Here is a 22,663-nt window from a genome sequence, read left to right as displayed (position 1 = left end):
TGTAACATTTTTATGGAGTCAACTCAAAGTCATTGAGGAGTTATTGACATTGGATTGTCTGTGTCCAAACACCGTGGTATTGTTTCAAAATTATTAGCACTTCATTCTATTTCTGGCTGCGATACAGTTCCTACTCTTTATGGCATTGGAAAGCAGAAGGCAATGAAAGTACTACAAAGTGGGAAGGAGCTTCAAAAGCTTGGAAATAAGACATCACTACTTGAAGATGTGATTCAGGAGGCAACTGAGTTTATAGCTTCTTGCTATGGTAGTAGGAGAACTGGCCCTACAATGTCTGATGTCAGAAGAGATGTCTAGCTAAAGAAATTGTCAAAGAAGGCTGCCGTACATATCCCGAAATTGAAGAGCTTGCCACCAACTACGGAGGCATTCTCTGAAAATGTAAAAAGAGCTCATTTCCAGGCTTGAATTTGGAAACAAGCAGATAAATCAGACCCACAAGACATGGATCCGACACATTTTGGGTGGTATCGTGATGAGTTGAACAAAACATTGGAACCAGTTACTGTACCACCGGGAACTGTGATGGCACCGAAAGACATCTTGAAGATGGTGAGTTGCGGCTGTTCTTCTGAAAACATGTGTAAAGGACGTCTTGGCTATGTGGCAAATCATAATAGCTGCACTGACTTCTGCAATTGTGAAGCCTCTAAACGATGCCAAATATCTTCACATGTCAAAATACTAGGAATCTAGAAGACGAAAACATGGATACTTCTTCTGACGAAGACTGACAAGTGACTGATCTGTGATATTTATTATTTTGTTGCGGAGTAACATAGAAACATCGGTATTTTGTATTGTAAATGTACATATTTCGCATTAATGTGGCCAGCAACATAATTCTTGATTAAGAAAAGTCCAGGAAAAAAATATAAGAAAATCTTCAAACCTAAGTTTGTGTTGTTTGTTTTCTTTTGCACACAGAAAGGAGTGGTTTTGTAAATAAATATAGAGAAGCCCAAAATGTGGAAAAAAATGTTCTGGAGCGCAAACAAGGTGAGTTGCGGTGACGTAGAAACCATCAACACCCAATCCAAAATTTCAGTGTATCAGATATTGTTCTAAGTATGTCTTAGCTCGAGGGTCGCGAATCTGAATATTCTATATTGAATATATTGATTTCTATCAATTTCATAACGTTTTTGAAGTAACTATTGAAATCTGCAACCCAAAAAACATATAATTCGATACCCATGTCGATACAATACTCCAGAAATATTCTTGTTTATTTTACGGTCGCCATATTGGGTGCCATATTGAATACCTCGATTTGTATCAATTTCATAACATTTTTGACATTATTATTGGAATCTGCAACCCAAAAAACATATAATTTGATACCCATCTTGATAAAATATACAAAAATATTCCTATCAATTTTACAGCCGCCATATTGGCCGCCATCTTGAATTACTCGAAACGCTCAAGGTGTACATTTGTACACCCGGCAGATCCAGATTCAGCACCCTCAAATTAGGTAAAAGCCACCGAGAAACATTAGACATACTGAAATTTTTAGTTTCGATGGATTTCCTCCAGACTATAAGTAAATGATTTCTATTGTGGGATGTGGGCTAAATTTAGTAGCTTTTTTCTTGGGCTAGTAAATATTTGTTGCTTATTTGCATCCCTGTGATAAAGGGTACCTTGTACCTTTGACCTTCGCTGCAGTCAATTTTTCATTTATATTTCGCCAAAACAACTAAAATACAACACACTTCTTTTAGACTGGTGTCCTACCCTATGTGACAATAGCATGTCGCATATTCTATGTCAGGGTGTCTACTAAAATTCCAAAATGAATTTTCGCGACCTTTTCTTTATCAAACCATAACATTTCGAAACATTCAGAAACTAAAGCCTGTGACAAGCATCTTGGCATTTCAGCTAAACGAATAAAACGCAAGCTCTGGCACGACATTGCCAAGTGGTAAAGGGGTGTGGCTATAGCTAAGTAGACAAACTACAGCGCGATCAGGTGACAGAGATAGATGTGGATGTATACAATATAAACGTGACAATACCGCTGGCCTCTCATTTACTAGCAGCATTTAAAGGGAACTTGGAGTGCCACCTTCAAATGCCAAGATGTTTGTCACGCCGTTTAATAACCATATACAGTGAAACCTCTACTAACGGACACCTCTATAAAGCGGACACCTCCCGTAACGGACAGATTTTGTAATCCGCAAACGCTGTAATAGGAAAAAACATATTGTCAAACCTCTCTAAAGCGGACACTCTCTAGTACGGACACGGACAGTCTTTTCTGTCTTTTATAGGTATTATTTATCTCCGTATTACGGACGCTTTCTCTAGAAGCAAGTTTGAAAGTGTAGTAAAAATACATTTTTAGTAATCCATACATGTGTCACCAAGTGTTGTGACAACATTTTGCCCCCTCAACTGTCTGCTCAGCAACCCAGACGAAGCGTCTCTGTTTAACAACACTCTTATGTCCTTTTCTTGCACGCAAGCTGTTTTAGACACAAAAGTGATTCACAGTTGTCCGCTGTTTGGGATGAGACGTTATGCTATTGTCCCGTTGGAATCTCTAACCAACCAGAAGACAAGTTTAGTATTCTTTGCCCGCAGGTGTGCATATTGTCTCAAAAAGGACACTTCTGGACTGCAATTAGCCCACAAATTAAATCAACATACTGAAAACGTATTAAGTAGTGATAAGTGTAAAGTGCAGAGAGCTATAAAATCTTATTTCCATGTTGTGCCATGTGTATTGGATGGCAGAGAATAATGCAGGTACAGTAACATTTCTGTAATATTCGTAAATATATGATTCATGCAAAAATATTTTTCTAATTGAATATTACTTCGTTTACTAACTGACGTATGAAAATATTGAAACCTCTTTAAGGCGGACACCTCTCTATAGCGGACAATTTTTGATTCCCCACGGCTGTCCGCTATAGAGAGGTTTCACTGTATATTCTTTAACACTTATCTATGTTATCTCTACTTTACTTTCAAAGGCTATTCCCTGGAGCGATAAAAATTTGGTGTCTTCTAATAGTTGAATAAACTGGTTAGATGCACAGGTGGTTTCGGCAATGCGATGCGATTTGCATCGCCATTGCTCAATTATGCCAAATGAGAGACAAACTCAAGAGCGAATTTGGGCGCGAATTAGGCCGAATTTTCACGCATCTGATAGAAGCGTGCTTTGCTTGCGATTTGGTAGCGTCTAAAGCCAATCATAGACATTTGATGAATTTTGACGTTTTACAGAACAAAATTTTCCAGTCTCTACTTACATTTGTACAGAAAAAAATCGTGACCCAAAAGCTAAATTTCATGACTTTATCTTGACTTTCATGACTGTTTTCTGATTTCGTGACTTTTTCATGACTTTCGTGACCGATAGACACCCTGTATGTATACACTGGAAGGTAATGTAAAACGCCTGCAACAAAACAAATATATTCATTTTAAACTTAACTCTAGAGGCATCATTCGGGACCCTCCGGTAACTGTGGCAAAATGCTATATTTTGCCATCTTTACAAGAAATCGTAAATAAATGCCTTATATTGTGATCACAAACCATAGGCCAATTTATTTGTAATTTTATGTTGTTGATTTTTTCTTAAGGTTTTTTTTTTTTTTGCTTTCAATCAGAAGTAGGCCTATTGCCTGTCATTATCCTGTATGCAGCTCGCCTGTAAGACATGGAATTTAACGCTCCTCACTGGAAAGGATGAGGAGCTTTAAATTCTATGTCTTACAGGCGAGCTGCATTCAGGATAATGACAAGCAATAGGCCTACTTCGACAATCAAACATATCTACGAAGAACAGAGTTGAACGGTTGTTGCATACTTCAAATATCTTCTTGTCACATCGGTACAAGTTGAACGATCGTCTTCAAGTCTTAAACGCATTTCACACTAACTTGAAATGAAATGAAATCTTTCAGTTTAACGTCCCACGTTTATGCCCTTTTAAGGCTAAGGGAGATGATGATTAAGGCAAGTGAATGATAATGGACCAATTGCTGGAATGAGAAAGTGGGAGGAAACGGGAATACCCCGTGAAAATCTGCGGACACGATGTTGTAAACCACAAACTTACTTCCCAATGGAAGCACATGTGGTTCGGATTCCACGTTGATCAGTAGGTCCCGTCTTATATAGTATCGCTGCTGAAAGGGGCGTTAAACTCAAAATCAACTCACAAACTTACTTGGCCGGGAACCGAACCAGGAACCCCACACACCAGAGGTAAGCGCTCTACCACTGAGCTAACGTTGAAACCGTTGACCTAGGCAAGCGCGAATCTGCGAATTAAGAGGCCTCATCCCGGCGAAATTAAAATTCCGCTAATTTTACAGTAATCATGTGATATCTTCAAATAAATAAAAGATAATCGAAAAGTAGAACAAGAGCTCGCTAGACAATATTATTTTACATGAGATACCGTTATCACGACTCACTTATCTGCTTTCGATTTCGAGCCATTTTGAAAATCGGCATTTATTTTCGCATTTCTAAACGGCTAAAAACAGAAAGCCACTAGGTGACTTGTGATAACGGTACCTCACGCAAAATAATATTGTCTAGGGCGCTCTTGTTCCACATTTCAATTATCTTTTATCTATTTGAAGATATCACATAATTACTGTAAAATTAGCGGTACTTTAATTTCGCCGGGATGAAACCTCTTAAGGGAAGCAACGCGTACATACCTTAGTTATTCGAGAAATACTTACAGGATATTTTAATTTTAGTTTTTTGCTTATAAAATAAAGACCTGGCAAATGAGTTTCAAGGCCATTCTCTAAAGAGGGGGAGGAGAGGTAGAGTCCGATATCAGTCAAGTTTCGCATATTGATCCATAAGGCTTTCAGATACCAAGCTACTACAAAGAGAACATTTGCCTCGATCCCCGAGTATGTTGTAAACGTAAAATCAACGATGTCGCAAAATTACGCTGAACTGTCAATTTGTTTCTTTCAGGGATTGCGTAACGAGATTAATAATTTAACTAGCGCTGTTCGTTTTAAAATGGTTGAGTTCGCGTATATGTTGCGACATGATGAACACGCGTCCTGTCATTTATATTCACTCAACAAGCGATGAAAAACGAGCCATGACAGCTCGAAGTGAGATCTTCTTAGAGGTACTTCCGCTACGACAATGAGCAGAGTCACGCTACTCAACCAAAAATTAAAAATGAAAAGAAAAAAAAAACTTCAAGATGTCTTCTACCTGTTGCAGGGGAGCCACCCGTCGAAACTCATTTAGACGAGACAACATGAATGACAGTAATACATTAATTATGTTCTGTTATGGATACATTAAAATCAGGTGTACAGTTTGATAGGGGGTTCCGACGATTGCAGCTCCTCCAACCGTCATTACTACGAACTAAATAAAATATCTAGTAAGTTATGGTTTATGACTCCCTTAAAGCTCGCTACACAATATTATTTTACATGAGATACCGTTATCACAACTCGCTTATCTCCTTTCGATTTCCAGCCATTTAGAAAATCGGCATTTATTTTCGCGTTTCTAAATGGCTGCAAACGGAAAGATACTAGGTGACTCGTGATAACGGCCTAGTATCATATCTACCTATCATGTTATCGTACCTCATGTAAAATAATACTGTCTACGGCGCTCTTGTTCCACATTTCGATTATCTTTTACCTATTTGAAGATATTACATAATTACTGTAAAATTAGCGGTATCTTAACTTCGCAGTGTTTAGGCCTCTTAAGTTTATTTGTCAATTTTAATAGCAGTGGCGGATCTAGAAAGTAAAAACTGGGGACAGCCAGAACTCAGACTATGATAGATATATCATAAATTTACCACAAATTTACTATTACAATTCAAAAAATATGTAAATAACAGATTCAATTATTTTGGTCACTCAAAAACCTGGAGTGCCTAGCACCTAGCCCCAGGCTAGATCCGTCACTGTTTAATAGTTTTTTTAAAAAATGTTTTGTTCGGTATTTTACTGTTTATAAATAAAGAAACAGTTCGGTATTTTACTGTTTACTATGCTGTTTATAAATAAAGAAACAAAGTTCTGCTAAATAACTCTTGTCAATTTAGTTCTATTATGTTCGGAACAATTTCAAAGCACACGATGTGTTCCAAAGTAGAAACTGCAACATACATCTTAGTACTATCGTTAGAAATTTAGGTGATTCTATTTAATATCACTTAGAAACCAATTTAAGTAAGGCGTCAGTGGATAAGAAAAAGACAGTGTTTATATTCAAATATAAGTGTGGGAATTTATTTTTTTTAAAAATCATCTGCTTCTTCTAAACTTTTTCCCTCGGTTAGACGGATTCGACTTTTCTGACCACCTGTTTCTACCTTCCCTCATAAACACTGACACCACACTGCACCATATCGTTCTCCAAAAAATCTTAATTTGGATTTTTTTTTTAAAACCGTCAATGTATATACTATATGGCTCGTAAGTTAGTAGACACTAACAGTTATTAGACGTTAGTTTTACTAGCATAGTAGCTACTTGACTAGGGCAGTGGTTGCCATCAATCAGTTGGCATGATCAGTAATGAGACTCTTGTGTGAATCCTGTTGTTCTTATTTTGGTTAGTTGAAGTTGGTTATACTTCGCGTGAACAGCGAAAATACAATTTTGCCAATTGATTTATTGAAGTACGCCATCTTGATCATTTATTTCTTAACGATTCCATCCATATATATATAGGGATGTTTTTTATCATTTCACTTTGACGGTGAAATTTAGTGGAGGAGGAGGGGAAGACATTTAAAAATGATCGAAAATGACCGATATTAGTGTCGAATCCATAGTTTTCGGGGTCGCTCAGATAAACAGTGATACATCTAATGCCGTTTAAATCCAAATTCAGCCCCACAACTTGGTGGAGGGCGGGGAGGAAATATATTAAAATGATGGAAAATGACCAATATAAATATTGAATCCATAGTTTACGGGGTCGCTGAGATGAACAATGACAATTCCGCTGCCGTTTAAATCCAAATTCAGCTCCAGAACTTGGGAAGAGGGAGGTAGATATATATATATACCTCAGCTCAGTCAGTCTCTTAGTCAGTCTCTTTTTACTATTACTTAGGCGCTCTCTCATATAGGTCATCTTTGATCATTTATATATATATATATATATATATATATATATATATAAATGATCAAAGATGACCTATATGAGAGAGCGCCTAAGTAATAGTAAAAAGAGACTGACTAACGAAATATATCACTATTTTTTCTTATTTTAACCCAGTGAAGAGGGTAATTGACGCTAGTATAGTATTAAGTATAGTTATAGTATTAATAATGAGCTTTGATAAATAATTTGTTTGCGAGTCATGGTTTGATGAATGTTACAAAAATAATAAAACAATTATTTTTTTCTTAATTGAGGGCAAAGAGTACGAATACTTAACGCTCACGTTACCACGTAATAAGAGGCCACGGAAAACGCTGAAATATCTTTTCACGTTTCTTTTAAACCGAATGCAGGATAAAAACAAACAAACAAACAAACAAACAAAGGAAAATGATTTAAATGTCCTGACAATGCTGTGAGCACTCAAGGTTGTTGCATTGCTCCAGGAGGTTCTCTGGTCAAGGTTAATAAACTTGTTACGTAATTTTTTTTTTTTTTTTTGGAATGTATGTATGCGGCATTTTTATAGAAATCTTCATGCTAGCTATTGAAAATATTAAAAAAAAAGCTAATATTTTTTCGATTAAGATTTTCCCTAAGAATTAGTTCTTTTGTTTCCATTGTAGACAAACACAGGAGTCTTGAAAGCAACTGAAAATTCCTACCACAGCATCTGCATCGAGTAAGTAAGAAGAGGAGAGACCAATGGCGATATCCATAACGGGACCAAATTCTTCGTCATATAAAATGTTCCTGTCATTTCAGTTAAAAGTTGTTAGTGCATGATGGTTACAACAAATGCGTTTCCACGCTTTTAACCTTGCATGGAGTTTGGCGAAAGAAATACGAAAAACCGATAGATAGGCTTTTGCCTTTTGAAGAAGCTTCAGCAGTTCGATAACAGACTCTCTATCTACAATACTTTTGGTATCGAACAGTTTCTTCTCCCACGAAACCCTTTTCAGCTCATGTGCGAGCGGTCCCGGGTTCGATTCTCGGTGGAGACACTCGCTAGAAAAAGTGTAAAAGCTTTTCTCAGGCCAACCTCCTGAGTGAGGTTTTCCTGGGTTTTCCTCATTCATACTAGGCAAATGCCGGCATGGTACCTATCATACATGTCCTAGGCCGCTTCTTTCCTTCCCCTTCCTCGAATAGTGTGATCGCCGAGGGACGTCATCTCTCATACGTGACAGGCTAACATGGCCTTAGATGCCGAAAGCACAGAAATCTAATTTCTAATTCTAATCCTAGTGATGAGCTAACATGGCCATAGATGCCGAAAGCCCAGAAATCTAATTCCTAATTCTAATCCTAGTGATGAGCTAACATGGCCATAGATGCCGAAAGCCCAGAAATCTAATTCCTAATTCTAATCCTAGTGATGAGCTAACATGGCCATAGATGCTGAAAGCCCAGAAATCTAATTCCTAATTCTAATCCTAGTGACGGGCTAACATGGCCATAGATGCCGAAAGCCCAGAAATCTAATTCCTAACCATTTTTCAGCCTATAAGATTAGCATTGTCGCTAAGGCGTTGTTAAGGTTGATAGTGTTCTGTCTGGCAACCAGTAGAATTGGCTGATCTAGCTCGAGGCTGGGGAGCCTAGCCCTCCCCCCCATTTTTTTGTGTGACAAATGTAATTGAAGCTATTATTTATATATTTCTGAAAGTTTATAAACGGCATGACAAACATCTTAGCATTTGAAGGCGGCGCTCCAAGTTCCCTTTAAATGCTGCTAACAAATGAGAGGCCAGCGGTATTGCCAGGTTTATTTTGTACACATCCGCGTCTATCCTCTGCCACCTGGTCGCACTGTAGTTCGTCTGCTTAGCCATAGCCACACCCCTTAGCACTCGGCAACATCACGTCAGAGCTTGCGTTTTATTCGTTTAGCTGAAATGCCAAGATGTTTGTCACAGGCTTTAGTAAACTCATGATATACCTAGCTGTTCCCCCCAATTTTTACTTTCTATATCCGCCACTGCAGTAGAAAAGCTATGTATAACGCGTCGATAGACATTGCAGACGCTTTCGTTTAAGAGTAGGGCTATTCAGAATTGCGATTTCAATTTCGGAATTCGGAATGTCTATAATTCCAAAATGGCAGTAACCATAAACTGTGCAAATTTAAAATAAGCTCTACTATATTGAAGTAATACACGAGTTCACACGCTTTCATTTGTCATTCCTTTCTCTTTTGCTGTAAATCGGACTGATTACTTCAGTTTTTAACAAACTTATAAAGGGTATTTACAGTATTTGTAGCTTTTTTTATTAATGAAAATTTAATCTCAGACACGTTAGTAACACTACGCACTTATTTTTAGACACTTCTGCACGCAGTAACGCGCGATGATACAAAACAATATTACAGCTTGTGTATAGGAAAAATAAATAAAAATAGAGCACGTTAATTTTGGTAAAAGAGATTATGAAACCAGGAGTAAAAGTGGATTTGAAAAGAGGGGGGGCACATGAAGTCATTTCATTCCCCTTGCCTATCTTTGCCCATTGTATTTTTGGGGGGACACTATAGATATATCTTGGAAGTGGAGTAACGACGTCCACCCGCGCTCTCGTCTCCATATTTTTATCCCTGGATGAAATGCGATAACCTGTTTAGTAACTTCTCACAAAGTACACCTAACACAGGTCTACATGCACACAAACATAACTGTAGTAATTTATTTTCAATTCGACTGCAAACTATTCTACATGTTTAAGTGTCAACAACTAAAGGATTAAGCCACTATTCTCGTGATTTCCATCTCACTTCTTTCCTTCGCTAGCTTTAGACTAATTTAGAAGAAATCTGTAGAAGATAGAGATGCACACAAGACGAGACAGAGTTTTCCTGACAAAATTCGAGACGAGACACAGTTCTTTCTTCCAATAGTGAAATTTAGTTTTTTCGAGTCGATACAACTTTTACAGAATATTTTCGAGACGAGACAACCTCAAATTTTGTCTCGTGTGCATCCCACGTACAAGCGAAACAAAATCCGATCAAGTTCGATCATTCCAAAAGAAGAAAGTTGTTTATTTTATATTTTTATTATTTTGTAAAAGATTGTCAGGAAACTGATTTTTTTTTCAATGCCTTTACTAGGATATTTTTTTTTATGTTTTGTAGAGCCAAATTTTGAAATTAAAATTTCACGCACTTTCAGACTAAGTAGAGCTCCGAAATTTTCTACAAATACGTTAACTCAGGGGAATACAACATTTCCACATAATTTTCTCTCTAGCTTATTGTTTTATTAGGTTACTCTTCCGTTTGTTAGAGTAAATCCAGAATTTACTAACTTATCATCATAGGTATTCTGCCATTATTGGCAGGTCACTTGCTGCAACTGAGAAGCTTCCATGCTCCATGGTCTTCCGCTAACCTCTTCGCCTTCATGGACGATTTTTCTGTTTTGATATCGTCCATTAATTGTAGTCTCCTTCGTCCTCTCCCTCTCTTTCCAGCCATCATATCCTCTGGCACATCTTTCATGATACAGTTCTCCTTAGCCAGTGTCCCAACCAGTTTCTCTTTCTCTTCTTAATAATATTTAAAATTGTTCTTTTCTCGTCCACTATTTCTAACACCCTCTCGTTCGTTTTCTACTCGATCCAGCTAATTCTCTCCATTCTTCTCCACACTTACATTTCGAATGCTTCCAGTCGTTTCTTATCATTTTTGCGTAATATCCATGTTTCTGGCCCTTACAGTACAACACTCCACACAAAGCATTTTATAAATCTTTTTCTCAACTCTTTATTCAAGGTCCCACAAAACAGACTTTTCTTCCTCCTAAGAGTTTCTTTCGCCATTCCTATCGTTGCTTTTTATTTCAAGTTTCCACTTCATATCATCACTAATCCCTTGGTTCCAATCACCATAGCTTTTGTCTTTCTAACATTTATTTTCATCCCATGTTCTTCCCAGTCCTTCCTCAAGTTTTCTAGAGCTCTGAAATTTTCTACAAATACGTTAACCTAAAAAATACAGTCCAGCATTTGCATTTAATTTTCCGTGGAGTTTATCGTTTAATTGTTAAATTAATGATTTAAATCATAATTTTTGAGTGACTGTTGCTTATACAACCCAAGCCCTCCTAGAGATTGGTTGATTCCATACAATTTGTTGCTCTGTTGACTTGATATCAATAAGTATGAATATTCACATCTTTCTGCAAATAATAGTATAAAATGTCCTTTGAAAATAAAATATGCCAGTTCATAGATTGAAATCGTGTAGTATTTTGAAGTTAAGGAAGTTCAGAATCTAAAAAAATGATCGGAAGATATTGAACAGTAAGTAAAAAGTTTTAAAAACTTTAAAAACAATGTTTTTATGAAACAAAAAAAATACTTAAAAAGTTGGCTGTTTCAACTCTCTGATTTATTTTAAAAGATAGGAGGAAATTGCATTTTTCTCTTTTCGAGAAGTATATTTGATTCTTTTTCAAAATCTTATCAAGACGTTGCCTATGCTGATCTTTCAAGGGAAAGTTGAATTCTTACTAAGGGTTGTTAGTAAGAAAATCTCGTAAACAAGTTTCTGACATTTTAAGTTAGTATCGAGGTTGAGATTGCGTATTTCATCTTTTTTTCTAGAGTTAACAGAAAGTTACCTATTTCACCACTTCACAAGAGTAATTTTTTTAATGATTCTGATTAGGTTTATTCTAACGAAGTAGTATAAAATGACAACATAGATTAACAAATAGCAATGTTACGTGTACACCACGTGAATGAGTTTGGTTTCTAAGGTGTGACATTTTCTCAATTTATACTGAATACTGTGAGGCACGGTAGTTTAGTGGTAAAGCGTTTAGTTCTCGTGCGTAGGATCCCTGGTTCTATCCTTGCGAACTGTAAGTTCATTGTGTATATCATCAAACCATCGTGTCTATGGGTTTTCTCGAGGTACTCCCACCTCCTCCCACATTTGCATTCTACCAATTCTTCCATCATCATTCACTTGCCTCAATCATAGTTTTTTCCCTTAGCCTAAATAGTATAAACGTGGGACGTTAAACTGAAAGATTTCAATACTGAATCCGGATGTAGGAACAGATTTCTACCTCTTCTGGTTTTAGTAAAGAGATTAACCTGTAGATGGAATATGTTCTTCACACGCTCAATCGCTTTTTTTAAAATAAACTTCTTGCTACATCTTATAGTTCTTACTCTATGTACAGTCACGAACATTAATAAATGGAGGTTGGAGCCATAAGAAATAATGACTTCAGCCTCCATTTATTAATGTTCGTGACTGTACATCAATATTGAAATAGAAGTTGTAGTGCGTTTCTATCAAGGCCGGTTTTACCATATGTGCAACACGACAAGTATCGAGGGGCGGCAAAAATCTGTCATAACTATATTATTTAAAATAAATATTTCTTGTTGGAAACAGACTTGATGATGATGGTAGTTAAATTTACTAAACTGACCTTCTATTTGAATACCATATTTATAAAACATGTTTGTGTTGCATTAATTTAAGGTCATTTATTTATTTATTTATCATTATTACCTATTACAGAGCTATTGCTCCCTTTACAATAATTACAGGTACTTTCCTTGTAAAATTACACAGTAAAACAGACATTACAAAAAGAAAAGAATAAACAGAGTGAAAAGAAAAGTAACAAACGTATACAGAATAATGAAAGAAAATAGTATTTAATACATACATTCAATACATTATATAGTAAAAGAGTAAGTACATCGTTTTGTTATAAATGTGTAATACATGAATATATGAACAAAGTGCAATCCGTAGATATTCCTATATATAATTTCATATGTATTTGATATTTGTTTTGTAGTTTGTAAATATGCATGGTCCAATTGCAACTCAGTAGGTCCTCATTAGCTACAAAAGTAGTGTTTAACTTATTAATGTATTCTTTTATTATGGTAATATAATATTCAATATTCATTGCAAAGTCGACATCACAACATTTTTTTCACTAATAGATTATGCTTTCTAGTTATCCTTGCTATTGGCGAGTTTTGATGTATGAGTGTATTAGATTTACAACAGTGAAAAGGCAATCGAACTCGTAGACTGTGCTTCCTAATATTAAAATTTAATGAATGTAATAGTTTCTGACTATCGACCAAACCATTAACTATTTTGTACAAGAACATTTGATCAATTAATTCCCTCCTATCATACAAGCTATCATAATGAAGTTCCGTTAAAAGAGTTCTATAACGATTTCTCTCTTGATACCATGATCTTTTAGGCTTTTTATAAAAGAGACATCTTAAAAAATTTATTTTGTACCCGTTCAATCCTTTTTATATATTATAATATTGATAGCAGGGAGCCGAAATTATACATCCATATTCTAATTTAGTTCTTACAAAGCTATTGTATAGACTGCATATTGCATTTATATTTCTGAAATCAACAGTATTTCTGTTTACAAATTCCAATGTTCTGTATTCATCATTAATAACAGATTCAATATGGTTTTCATATGTAAGACGGCAACTTATTGTCTTTATCTTTCACTTTATCCTTTCTTCGTAGCATTTCGTCATTCATCTTATATTTATATGTTACTAACTTTCTAGAAAATGATATAACAAGGCATTTTCCTACATTAAAAAATAATCTGTTTTCTACGCTCCACTTATAACAATTATTTAAGTCAGCCTGAAAATCTAAAGCATCATTCATTTTATTAACTACTTTATATATTTTAAGGTCATCTGCAAGCAACAAACAATGAGCTGACTTAATTGTTTGCGGCAGATCATTTATAAATAACATAAAAAATAATGGTCCCAAGTTGGAACCTTGTGGGACACATGATAGAACTTCATACCGTACTGAATTAGTCTGATAATAGGAAACATACTGTTTTCGACTTGATACATAGGATATGATCAATTTCAATAAACTATTAGAGAAACCATACATAGCCAATTTTTTGATCAAGATAGAGTGATCAAGTTTGTCAAACGCTTTAGCAACATCTGTATAAATTACATCAACTGAGTTACCATTGTCATAGGTAGCATGACGGCATTAGATATAAATTGAGTAAACGTTACTAAATTTGTCACTGTTGATCTTTTAGGACAAAAGCCATGCTGGAATTCAGAAATATAATATTTTACATGATTATATATTATTTTGTACAAAATCTGTTCAAATATTTTAGAGGCTACTGAAATTAATGATGTTGGCCTATAGTTCTCAATCACATCAGGATTACCTGATTTGTGAATGGGACAAACTTATCAGGAAATATTTGAGTTTTCAGAATGAAATTATATATATAATACAGAGGCTTCAATATTAGATCGCGACATCCTTTATATATATACTGAGATATTTGGTCAGGTCCACTAGATTTACTTGATTTTAATTTCTTTATTGATTCCTTGCATTCGTCTTCATGTATGATATCAATATTTAAGCAATTAGGTACTGTCAACTGATGTGTGCTTGGAATTTCGTATGATGGAGGTTCTGCAACATACACAGTTTTAAAATATTGTGCAAAACTATCTGCTATTTCCCGTGTAAACAGTAAAAGTCACGATATATCATAGTGTTGATGTTTCGATTGTTATTATTATTTTTTTTTTTTTTTACTTTTAATGTAATTCCAAAAATAACTAGGGTTGTTATCAAGATTATTTTCAAGATTGCGTAAATACAGATTATATTCCATTTTTATCATTTTCTTCAGCTTCTTACGCAATTTACTAAACATAGTTTCATTATACTCAAAATGTTGTTTTCTCTTTCTATAATATTCCTTTTGTTTCAAAGTTTTAATTATGTCTGTGGAAAACCAATTGGGAAGTGATCTTTTCTTATATAACTTTCTTTTAGGAACATATGGTCAGTGCTAAAACAACTGGTCAAATAAATCCCGGCATGAATTGCTTGATTGTTGTCAAATACAAGAATTCAATTCTCGAACAGTAGCGAACACCTGTTCCATTTAGTCAGTTACTACACATCTGATATGGAAACTAGTCTTGTCTTTGTCACCAATAAGTTCCTTATCACTGATGGTGGAAACACTTTAAAAAAAATAGATGATGAAGGGAAATCAAGAAATAAAGATAAAAGAGCTAGTTGCACTCGAATTGTAAACTGATATATTGAGATTGAAGCTCCGATATTGAATTCTAAAGAAAGGATCCATGTGTGTTTGCTTTATCTTTCACTAATATAACAGATTATTATTTAAAGAAAAAAAACAGACACAACGAGGTTGTATTTGCAGTGTTCAGGCCTTCCTGAGTGCGAGTGTTCTTTCCCTTTCCCCTTCGTTGTTCATGATGGAGTCACATACTTAAAATCGTGGCTTTTAAGATTTGCTCTTTCTGGATAAAGGGGGAGAGCAAATTGCCTATGGTCGGCCCTGGTTTCTATTACTTTCGGTTGTAGTAGAGAGTTAAGGATGGAGTTTATATATTCTTGGAGAGCTTAATCAATTGTAAGAGACCACATCTAGCTATCTACTACCGTTTATGTCCTTTAGTGATCAACGTAAAAACCGGAAGTGGTTGATTTCTACCTCTTCCGGTTTGAATATTACTTCTATCACAGAGCTCGACTTCTAACTTTGGACTATCTACATCCTGCACAAAATTGACGGTGATGCATCAAATATGTCTTCAGTTTTTTCTTTTTTTCGGACGGGTGGACATACAGAGATGGTAAAAATATGAAGATTTGGTGAATGTAACTCCTTGAAAATATATCAAGCCTATTTAGAGAACAAGAATACGTACGTTATTATATTTGATTTGATTTTAGCGTCCCGTTCAGCAACGGGGCTATATATGACGTAGACCTACAGCTTAACGTGGGTTCCGAACCACATGAGCTCCCGCCACGAATTGAACCCAGGACCTCCCACGTCAAAGACGCGTACGCTAACCGCTTAGTCATGAGGGAGCTCACGTTATTATATGTATTATTGTATACAGCCAAGTACTCTACATGCCTAGATGTCAATGAATGAAGACTTGTTCCACGTGGACACCCACCTTACCCCCCTTTTTTTTTTCAGAAATCTTCCTTGATTCCCTTCTTTCATTGGCTTTAGGTTAATTTAGAAGATTCCTGTAGAAGGAGTGGAACAAAACCCCATAAATTGCCATCATTCCAACGGAAGAAAGAAAAGTACACGTTCAGTGTAATTACAATCAGCATGGCGCCGGCATCTACCCTATCGTTGTACTTAAAAGGCCCAGAGCACTTGCTGTGCAAATGCTTTTGCCGATTCTAGCACAAAATCAGGCATAGAATCATTCTCTTTTAACGGAAGAAGATATTAAACGAATTTAAAAGCAGCCTTCATTGTGTCCGTAACAATTGGTTGCTAATACTGGAGTGGGATAATTTGTTAACAAAATTTGTCCTATGACAATTTCGCTACTTCCTTTATTTCTGATACGCACAAAAAACAGACAAATGACAGTCAACATTTTCCTCTCGCAGAAACTTATTATATATTACGTAGTTATTCTTTATTTGTATAAAAAGAAACAAGAAAGGGCAATAATTGCAAATTAATTAAGTCCATTGTTCTGTGTATAGTGTAAAGCTTTTCAATCATGATGTTATTTGTAACAAACTCAGTTTGCATCCCGAACACGTAATTATGCTCATTCTTCCTCAACAAAAATAGAACCACTATAGGAGGCGTATGTGCTTTCGCATTCCTACGAAACTCTTTGTGTATAGTTCTAAGAATTCATTAAATGTTTGTATACTAATCTTCGTTGGCGAGGCAAAGTGAGATCCTACGTAAATCGCACAACATATTAATCCTACGCAGAAATCATAAGTTTTTGTGTTTTTTAGTTTACCCAGGCCAAGGGATACGATGATGATGAGATGGATGATAATAGTGGAATGAAGAAAGTTTGAGAAAATAGGAGAATCCGAGAAAACACACGCACCTGGTGTTTGTTCACCACTTGGCAGGAGCTGGGATCAAATCAAGGTCCTCACTCACCAGAGATGAGCGCTCTCGCACTGAGCAAACGTGATATATATATATATATATATATATATATATATATATATATATATATAGAGAGAGAGAGAGAGAGAGAGAGAGAGAGAGAGAGAGAGGATGTTCTAAAAATGGCGCCCACCGACCACAAAGTATTATTCTACAAGTCAAAAAAGCAATATATATATACCTTTTGAGCCCTTCTGGTAACGCCAAGTACACTATATGGCAACGCTGGAGATAAAGAATCATACAGTAGGCCTATCAATTTATCAAATAGTTACATCCATTCTTTTCAGATGGCAGTTGAAGTCGATACAGATTGCCACTAGCATAACTTATTAGAATAGCAATCAATGTAACTAGTTGATGGATTCGTATACTAATGCTACTTGCTCCAAGTTAATCTGCGATGTTGCCACATACTGAAATTTTGATTCCCCACAGAGGTTGAAGGAGGCCCCGGAGGGTAAACCATCATACAATATTTTCGCTTTATTTTGACTTGTAGAAGTGCTCTGTGGGTTCCATTTTAGAACGAGGGTCATTGCAAAAGTCATGGCAACTAATTTTTTTTTTCTCGAAAATGGTAACGACTAAAGAATTCTGAAATATGCAAATGGAAGCTTAGTTCATTTATAAATATTACATGTATGGAGATAGATGAACACACACCAGCATAGCACGAGGAAAAAGACGAAATACTATTTTGTCGTTTCAGAGGCGTTTTATTGTCAATTGCAACAGTACATAATAGTACAGGGCAGAAACACGTACCTGTGACATCTTAGAGTCATCTGGATTCTTTGGGAGACTCCTGATGCCATGGAATGCACGTAGTTTGTAATGTATTATTGTACACAGTTGCAATTGACAGAAACACTTTTGGAACGACAATTTTTTTTGTCTTTTTTTCTTGTCCAATATCTTTATGGTGTTCTGTATGTTGATCCATTCACTACATGTAATGTTTAACCTTCCATTTGCATATTTCAGAATTGTTTAATTCTTTACGACTTTCGAGAAAAAAATAGTTGCCATGACGTTTGCAATGATCCTCGTATATATATAACTCATATTGTCCACGGGAAAATCAAATAGTACTGGAATCTGCCAGGAACATATTCAAAGATATTTAATAGTCCATTAATAACCCATTTTACATTACACTATGAGAGGACATATCCTAAGGTAAATGTAAAACATGTATGTTATTCAACTGCCAGGTTGACTATGTAGATTTCTTCTTATGTGTAAAGGATTAGAATTAGGAATTAGATTTCCGGGCTTTCGGCATCTATGGCCATGTTAGCACGTCACGAATGAGGGATGACGTCCCTCAGCGATCACACTATCCGAGGAAAGGGAAGGAAGAGAAAGATTGGGGTGGGAAGGAATTGGCCTGGAACCTGTATGCTAGGTAGCATGACGGCATTTGCCTGGTGTGAATGAGCTGAAAAGCTTTTTACATTTTTTTGACTGAGTGCCCCCATCAGGAATCGAACCAGGGATTGCTCGCACCAAAGGCGAGAGCGTTAGCGACTATGCTACGCGGGGCGACAAATCCACAAACATTTATTTATAATTTTACATAACTCTTATATGGGTGGAAACAAGGAACGTACAATCCATTATGAAGCTTAGAGATGTGTCTGCAGGATTATCTTATTGGAAATGGAAACATTGTTCACATTGTGCTTTATTCTGTGTACGAAAATTGCTTATTTTACTTCAAGACATCCAAATGTTACGTCCTACTTAAGAAACGTGTAGAATTTATGGCAAAAAGTTACGTTTTGAGGCATACACACACATGGAAAAGGACCCTATGAACTTTCCTCTTATCAGATTACGGTATCTTGGTTTGAACAATAACTTTCTCTCTCTCTCTCTCTCATTACCTATCTCTTTTAGTGGTGTTAATAACTTGAGGCAGGTAAAATGTTCTTTCAGAAAAACTCTTTCTTTTCTACAAACCTATAATTATTCTCAACTGCTTCTTTTTCACTTCTTTCATCAAGGAATTCGTCATTTCAAGGCACGCACTGGAGACACAGAACAAAGGCTATTTTCTGTGGCAGTTTTTTCCCAGAAATTTTTACACGAGAAGCCACCATAATAGCATAACTAACTCATTACGTAGACGACACACGAGAACCACCAATCCACGAATAAACACACACACAAAAAAGTTTCCATTATTTTATCTCCCTTTCCATAGCAGAAACATATATTCTAAATGGTATCATGAAGAGCACATACCAAAGAATAACGGTGTTAATAAAATTCCATCTTAACCCAGGCCAGTATCATAGCATGACTACCACTGTACCGAGCTATTTCAACATCAAGAGTCCAATGTTGTGGTTAACACAGGCCCGATGTTGCGGTTAACACAAGCCTGGTGCTACCGGTAAGAGCTAGTATTGAGCAATGCGAAAATGAGACTGCGGCGGTGTAAAAGAAATAGGCGATTGAACAACGTATCGTGGAAACAAGAACAACAACACGGTGTTCTTCTCAATATATATCTCCTGCTGTATATATATATCTCGTATGGTGAACGTAAGAGCCACTGAGGTACTAATATTTGTAATTGGTAATTGTATTATTGGACGGTGAAAAACAAAATTTAAAATTTGCTAGTTTTTATTTTAGCTATAAAGAAAGCTTTACGCTGTATATTTGGGATACGAAAATGAAAAAAAAATCAGTTTTACGTCCCACAGTTATGCCCGCTAGGTTAGAGAAGACGGTGATTATGAGAAATGAATGAAATGGTGGAATGAAAAAAGTAAGAGGAAACGGGAGAACCCCGAGTTTGTCCACCAAAAAGCTTACTTGGCGCGAGCTGGGATCGAACCAGGGATCGAACCAGAAGTGAATGCTCTACCATTGAGCCACTGCGGCTCACGCAAAACATTGAGATACTAACGTTGGTAAATGTATTAATCGTCAGTGAAAAACAAAATTGAAAATTTGCTAGTTTTTATTTTAGCTGTAAACAAATTTTTACGCTCTATATTTAGCACACGATCTGATTATCACAAGATCTAGTTGAATCAGGACAATGCTGTACTCTAATGTATTAAGTCCTCATTTAAAATCTACCAAATGTAATTAATAAGCCATGGTATCGAAACGTTTAGTGATACTCTCTACACATAACATTACATATGAGAGGCATAAACAATATTTATAATATCAAGTGAATAAGTTGTGCTGTTAAACCAAAATCTTTAGTAAAGGATTTAGTATGGAAAAGTTCCTTACCTGCGTATGCCCCAGCAGCTTCTCCACCATTTCCGAAATGAAAACTATTTTTCCCGACGAGGTAACAATTAACATAAAGCCTTCCATATCCTGAAAGAAACAGAAAATACGATTTAGCAAAAATTGGTCGAAAATATGATTTAAAAAAGTATGTTAACTTATTATTATTGGTCTAAATTCGTTTAGGTAGAGCTCCTCCGTGGCTAAGTGGTTAGCGTACGCGCCTTTGGCGTGGGAGACCCGGGTTCGATTCCCGGCGGGAGCTCATGTGGTTCGGATTCCACGTTAATCAGTCGGTCCACGTCTCATATAGCCTCGCTGCTGAAAGGGACGCTAAACTAAAAATCAACTCAACTCGTTTACAGGTATTATTATTGGCTAAGCCTTTTAAGATGTACTTCTGCGTTTTATTTTCCTTCTTGTCCCAAAACACTTCCTTTTGCAAAGAGCTTTTGACCAAATTTTACAACTTTACGTCCAACAATTTACAAGAAACGTGCAATAACAATTTCTTCTTCCCGCCCCCCCCCCACACCTTTAGAGTTCAATTTTAAAAACTATTACTACTGAATCATTTATTTGTCTGTTTATACAGTAAACTTCATGTACTTCTATGGAAATGTGTAATAAAACATGTAAGATCTGAAAAATTTGCTCTTCACTCTCAGTCTTTTGGCCGGATTTTCCAAAATTTGTGCAAGATATCTGTATTTGTTTATGAAGTAGCACCTGTGTACCAAATTTCGTATTCGTACCTATACAGATGGAGTCATAAAAATCCCTTCTTTCTTCCTGCGACTGCTACACAGAATTTACTCCCTTTTGCTAGCAACTTAAGAGATACAATTTCCAAACTTCAAAACAAATGAATGAGATATTCATATTCTGTGTTACAATGACGCAATATAGTGAATAAGATGTTCATACTCTGCGTGTCAAAAAGACCCTATATAGTGAACGAGATGCGCATATTTTGTGTCAAAAAGACCCTATGTAGTGAATGTAATGTGTATATTTTGTGTGTCAAAAAAGATGTAATATATTAAATTTCGTGTCTATTATTATCCAGCAGTGCGGTGCAAAAGGAAGGGATAAAATGATCGTGTCTATTTGGAGTCACGTTTCATGTTCTCATTCTACTAATTCTGGTATAATTATTCTTTTTAGTCTGAAGGACATACATAAAGTATAAATAAGTGGGACTTTAATTTAAAATTTCATTTTATTTTTTTAATCAGTAATGTTATCTTATAGATATGTCCCCAATTATGAGAAACGTGTTCAAAGAGTAGAAGTTACACGTAATAGAACTAGAGATGTGCGTCTACGCGTAAAAAACGATAGTTTACGTTTACGTGTCAACTATGCGTAGACAATGTAAACAACGTAGACTATGTAGAATATGTCAACAACACGTAATTTAATATGGCGTCGTGGACAATAAAGGAGCTTTCTTTTGTCGTTACCTTGCGAAATTGCGTACAAAATAAAATGCCTAAACCAGCGAATAGTAACTTTCGAATACATAGTTTCGTCTTGATGAAGGAAAATGAAAAATATTATGCATTTTGTAAAATATGCCAGAAAAAATTGTCAAATACAGCAGCTTCAAGACTGAAAGCCCACAGGTGAGAATTAGTTTTGTAAGTTTCATTATAAAAACAGTGCTCGAAGTGGAAAATCTAAGGAAGTGCTATGTGCAGAGCAGAGTAAACATACAGATTAGATAATTCCCTCTACTTTTTATATGTTAGTCGTTTCCCTAACCTTTCGCTGCACCGAAGCAAAACAACTTAATGAGGAAATATGAACAAATGAGCAACGAAATTCTTCCTTACATTTGATAGTGGTTGTCTACATAGTCTACACGGGAAAATGTGTAATGTAGATTACGTATAGATTACAGTAGACAATCGCGTAGACGTAAAATTATAGTTTACGGCACATCACTGAATAGAACAGTACAGCTTTACATAAAAAAGTTATTGTTGAAAAAGAAAAGTAACATACACCAAAGATTTTCACGAACTGAGTTATTAAACTGTTGAGTTATTAACATGGCGCCCATGGAAGATGTGGAAGCCCATATTCCTTTGAATAAGCAGAACAACGCATTACCCCGATGGCAGAACTTTCTTTGTCTTTCTGCGACGAGCTTTTGTAACTCAAAAATTTTCTGCAGGATTTTTTTAAAAATTGTCTGCAGAAGAAAC

The 22,663-nt window shown here is 35.9% G+C and overlaps 1 protein-coding gene across 2 annotated transcripts in view; it reads right to left on the bottom strand.

Moving 5' to 3' along the window:
* Positions 1-22,663, bottom strand: part of LOC145662276 (uncharacterized) — a 729,687-nt gene that overhangs the window by 131,174 nt on the left and 575,850 nt on the right. For both annotated transcript variants that reach the window (XM_081727665.1, XM_081727666.1), the window contains one exon: positions 20,451-20,540. In XM_081727665.1, the coding sequence (XP_081583791.1) occupies positions 20,451-20,540 (90 nt within the window). The remainder of the gene's footprint in view (positions 1-20,450; positions 20,541-22,663) is intronic.

This window comes from Thermobia domestica, chromosome 10 (assembly GCF_964235325.1).
Source record: "Thermobia domestica chromosome 10, izTheDome1.hap1.1, whole genome shotgun sequence".
NCBI lineage: Eukaryota > Metazoa > Arthropoda > Insecta > Zygentoma > Lepismatidae > Thermobia > Thermobia domestica.
Note: the sequence above shows the minus strand (reverse complement) of the source record. Positions and strands in the feature narration are given on the sequence as shown.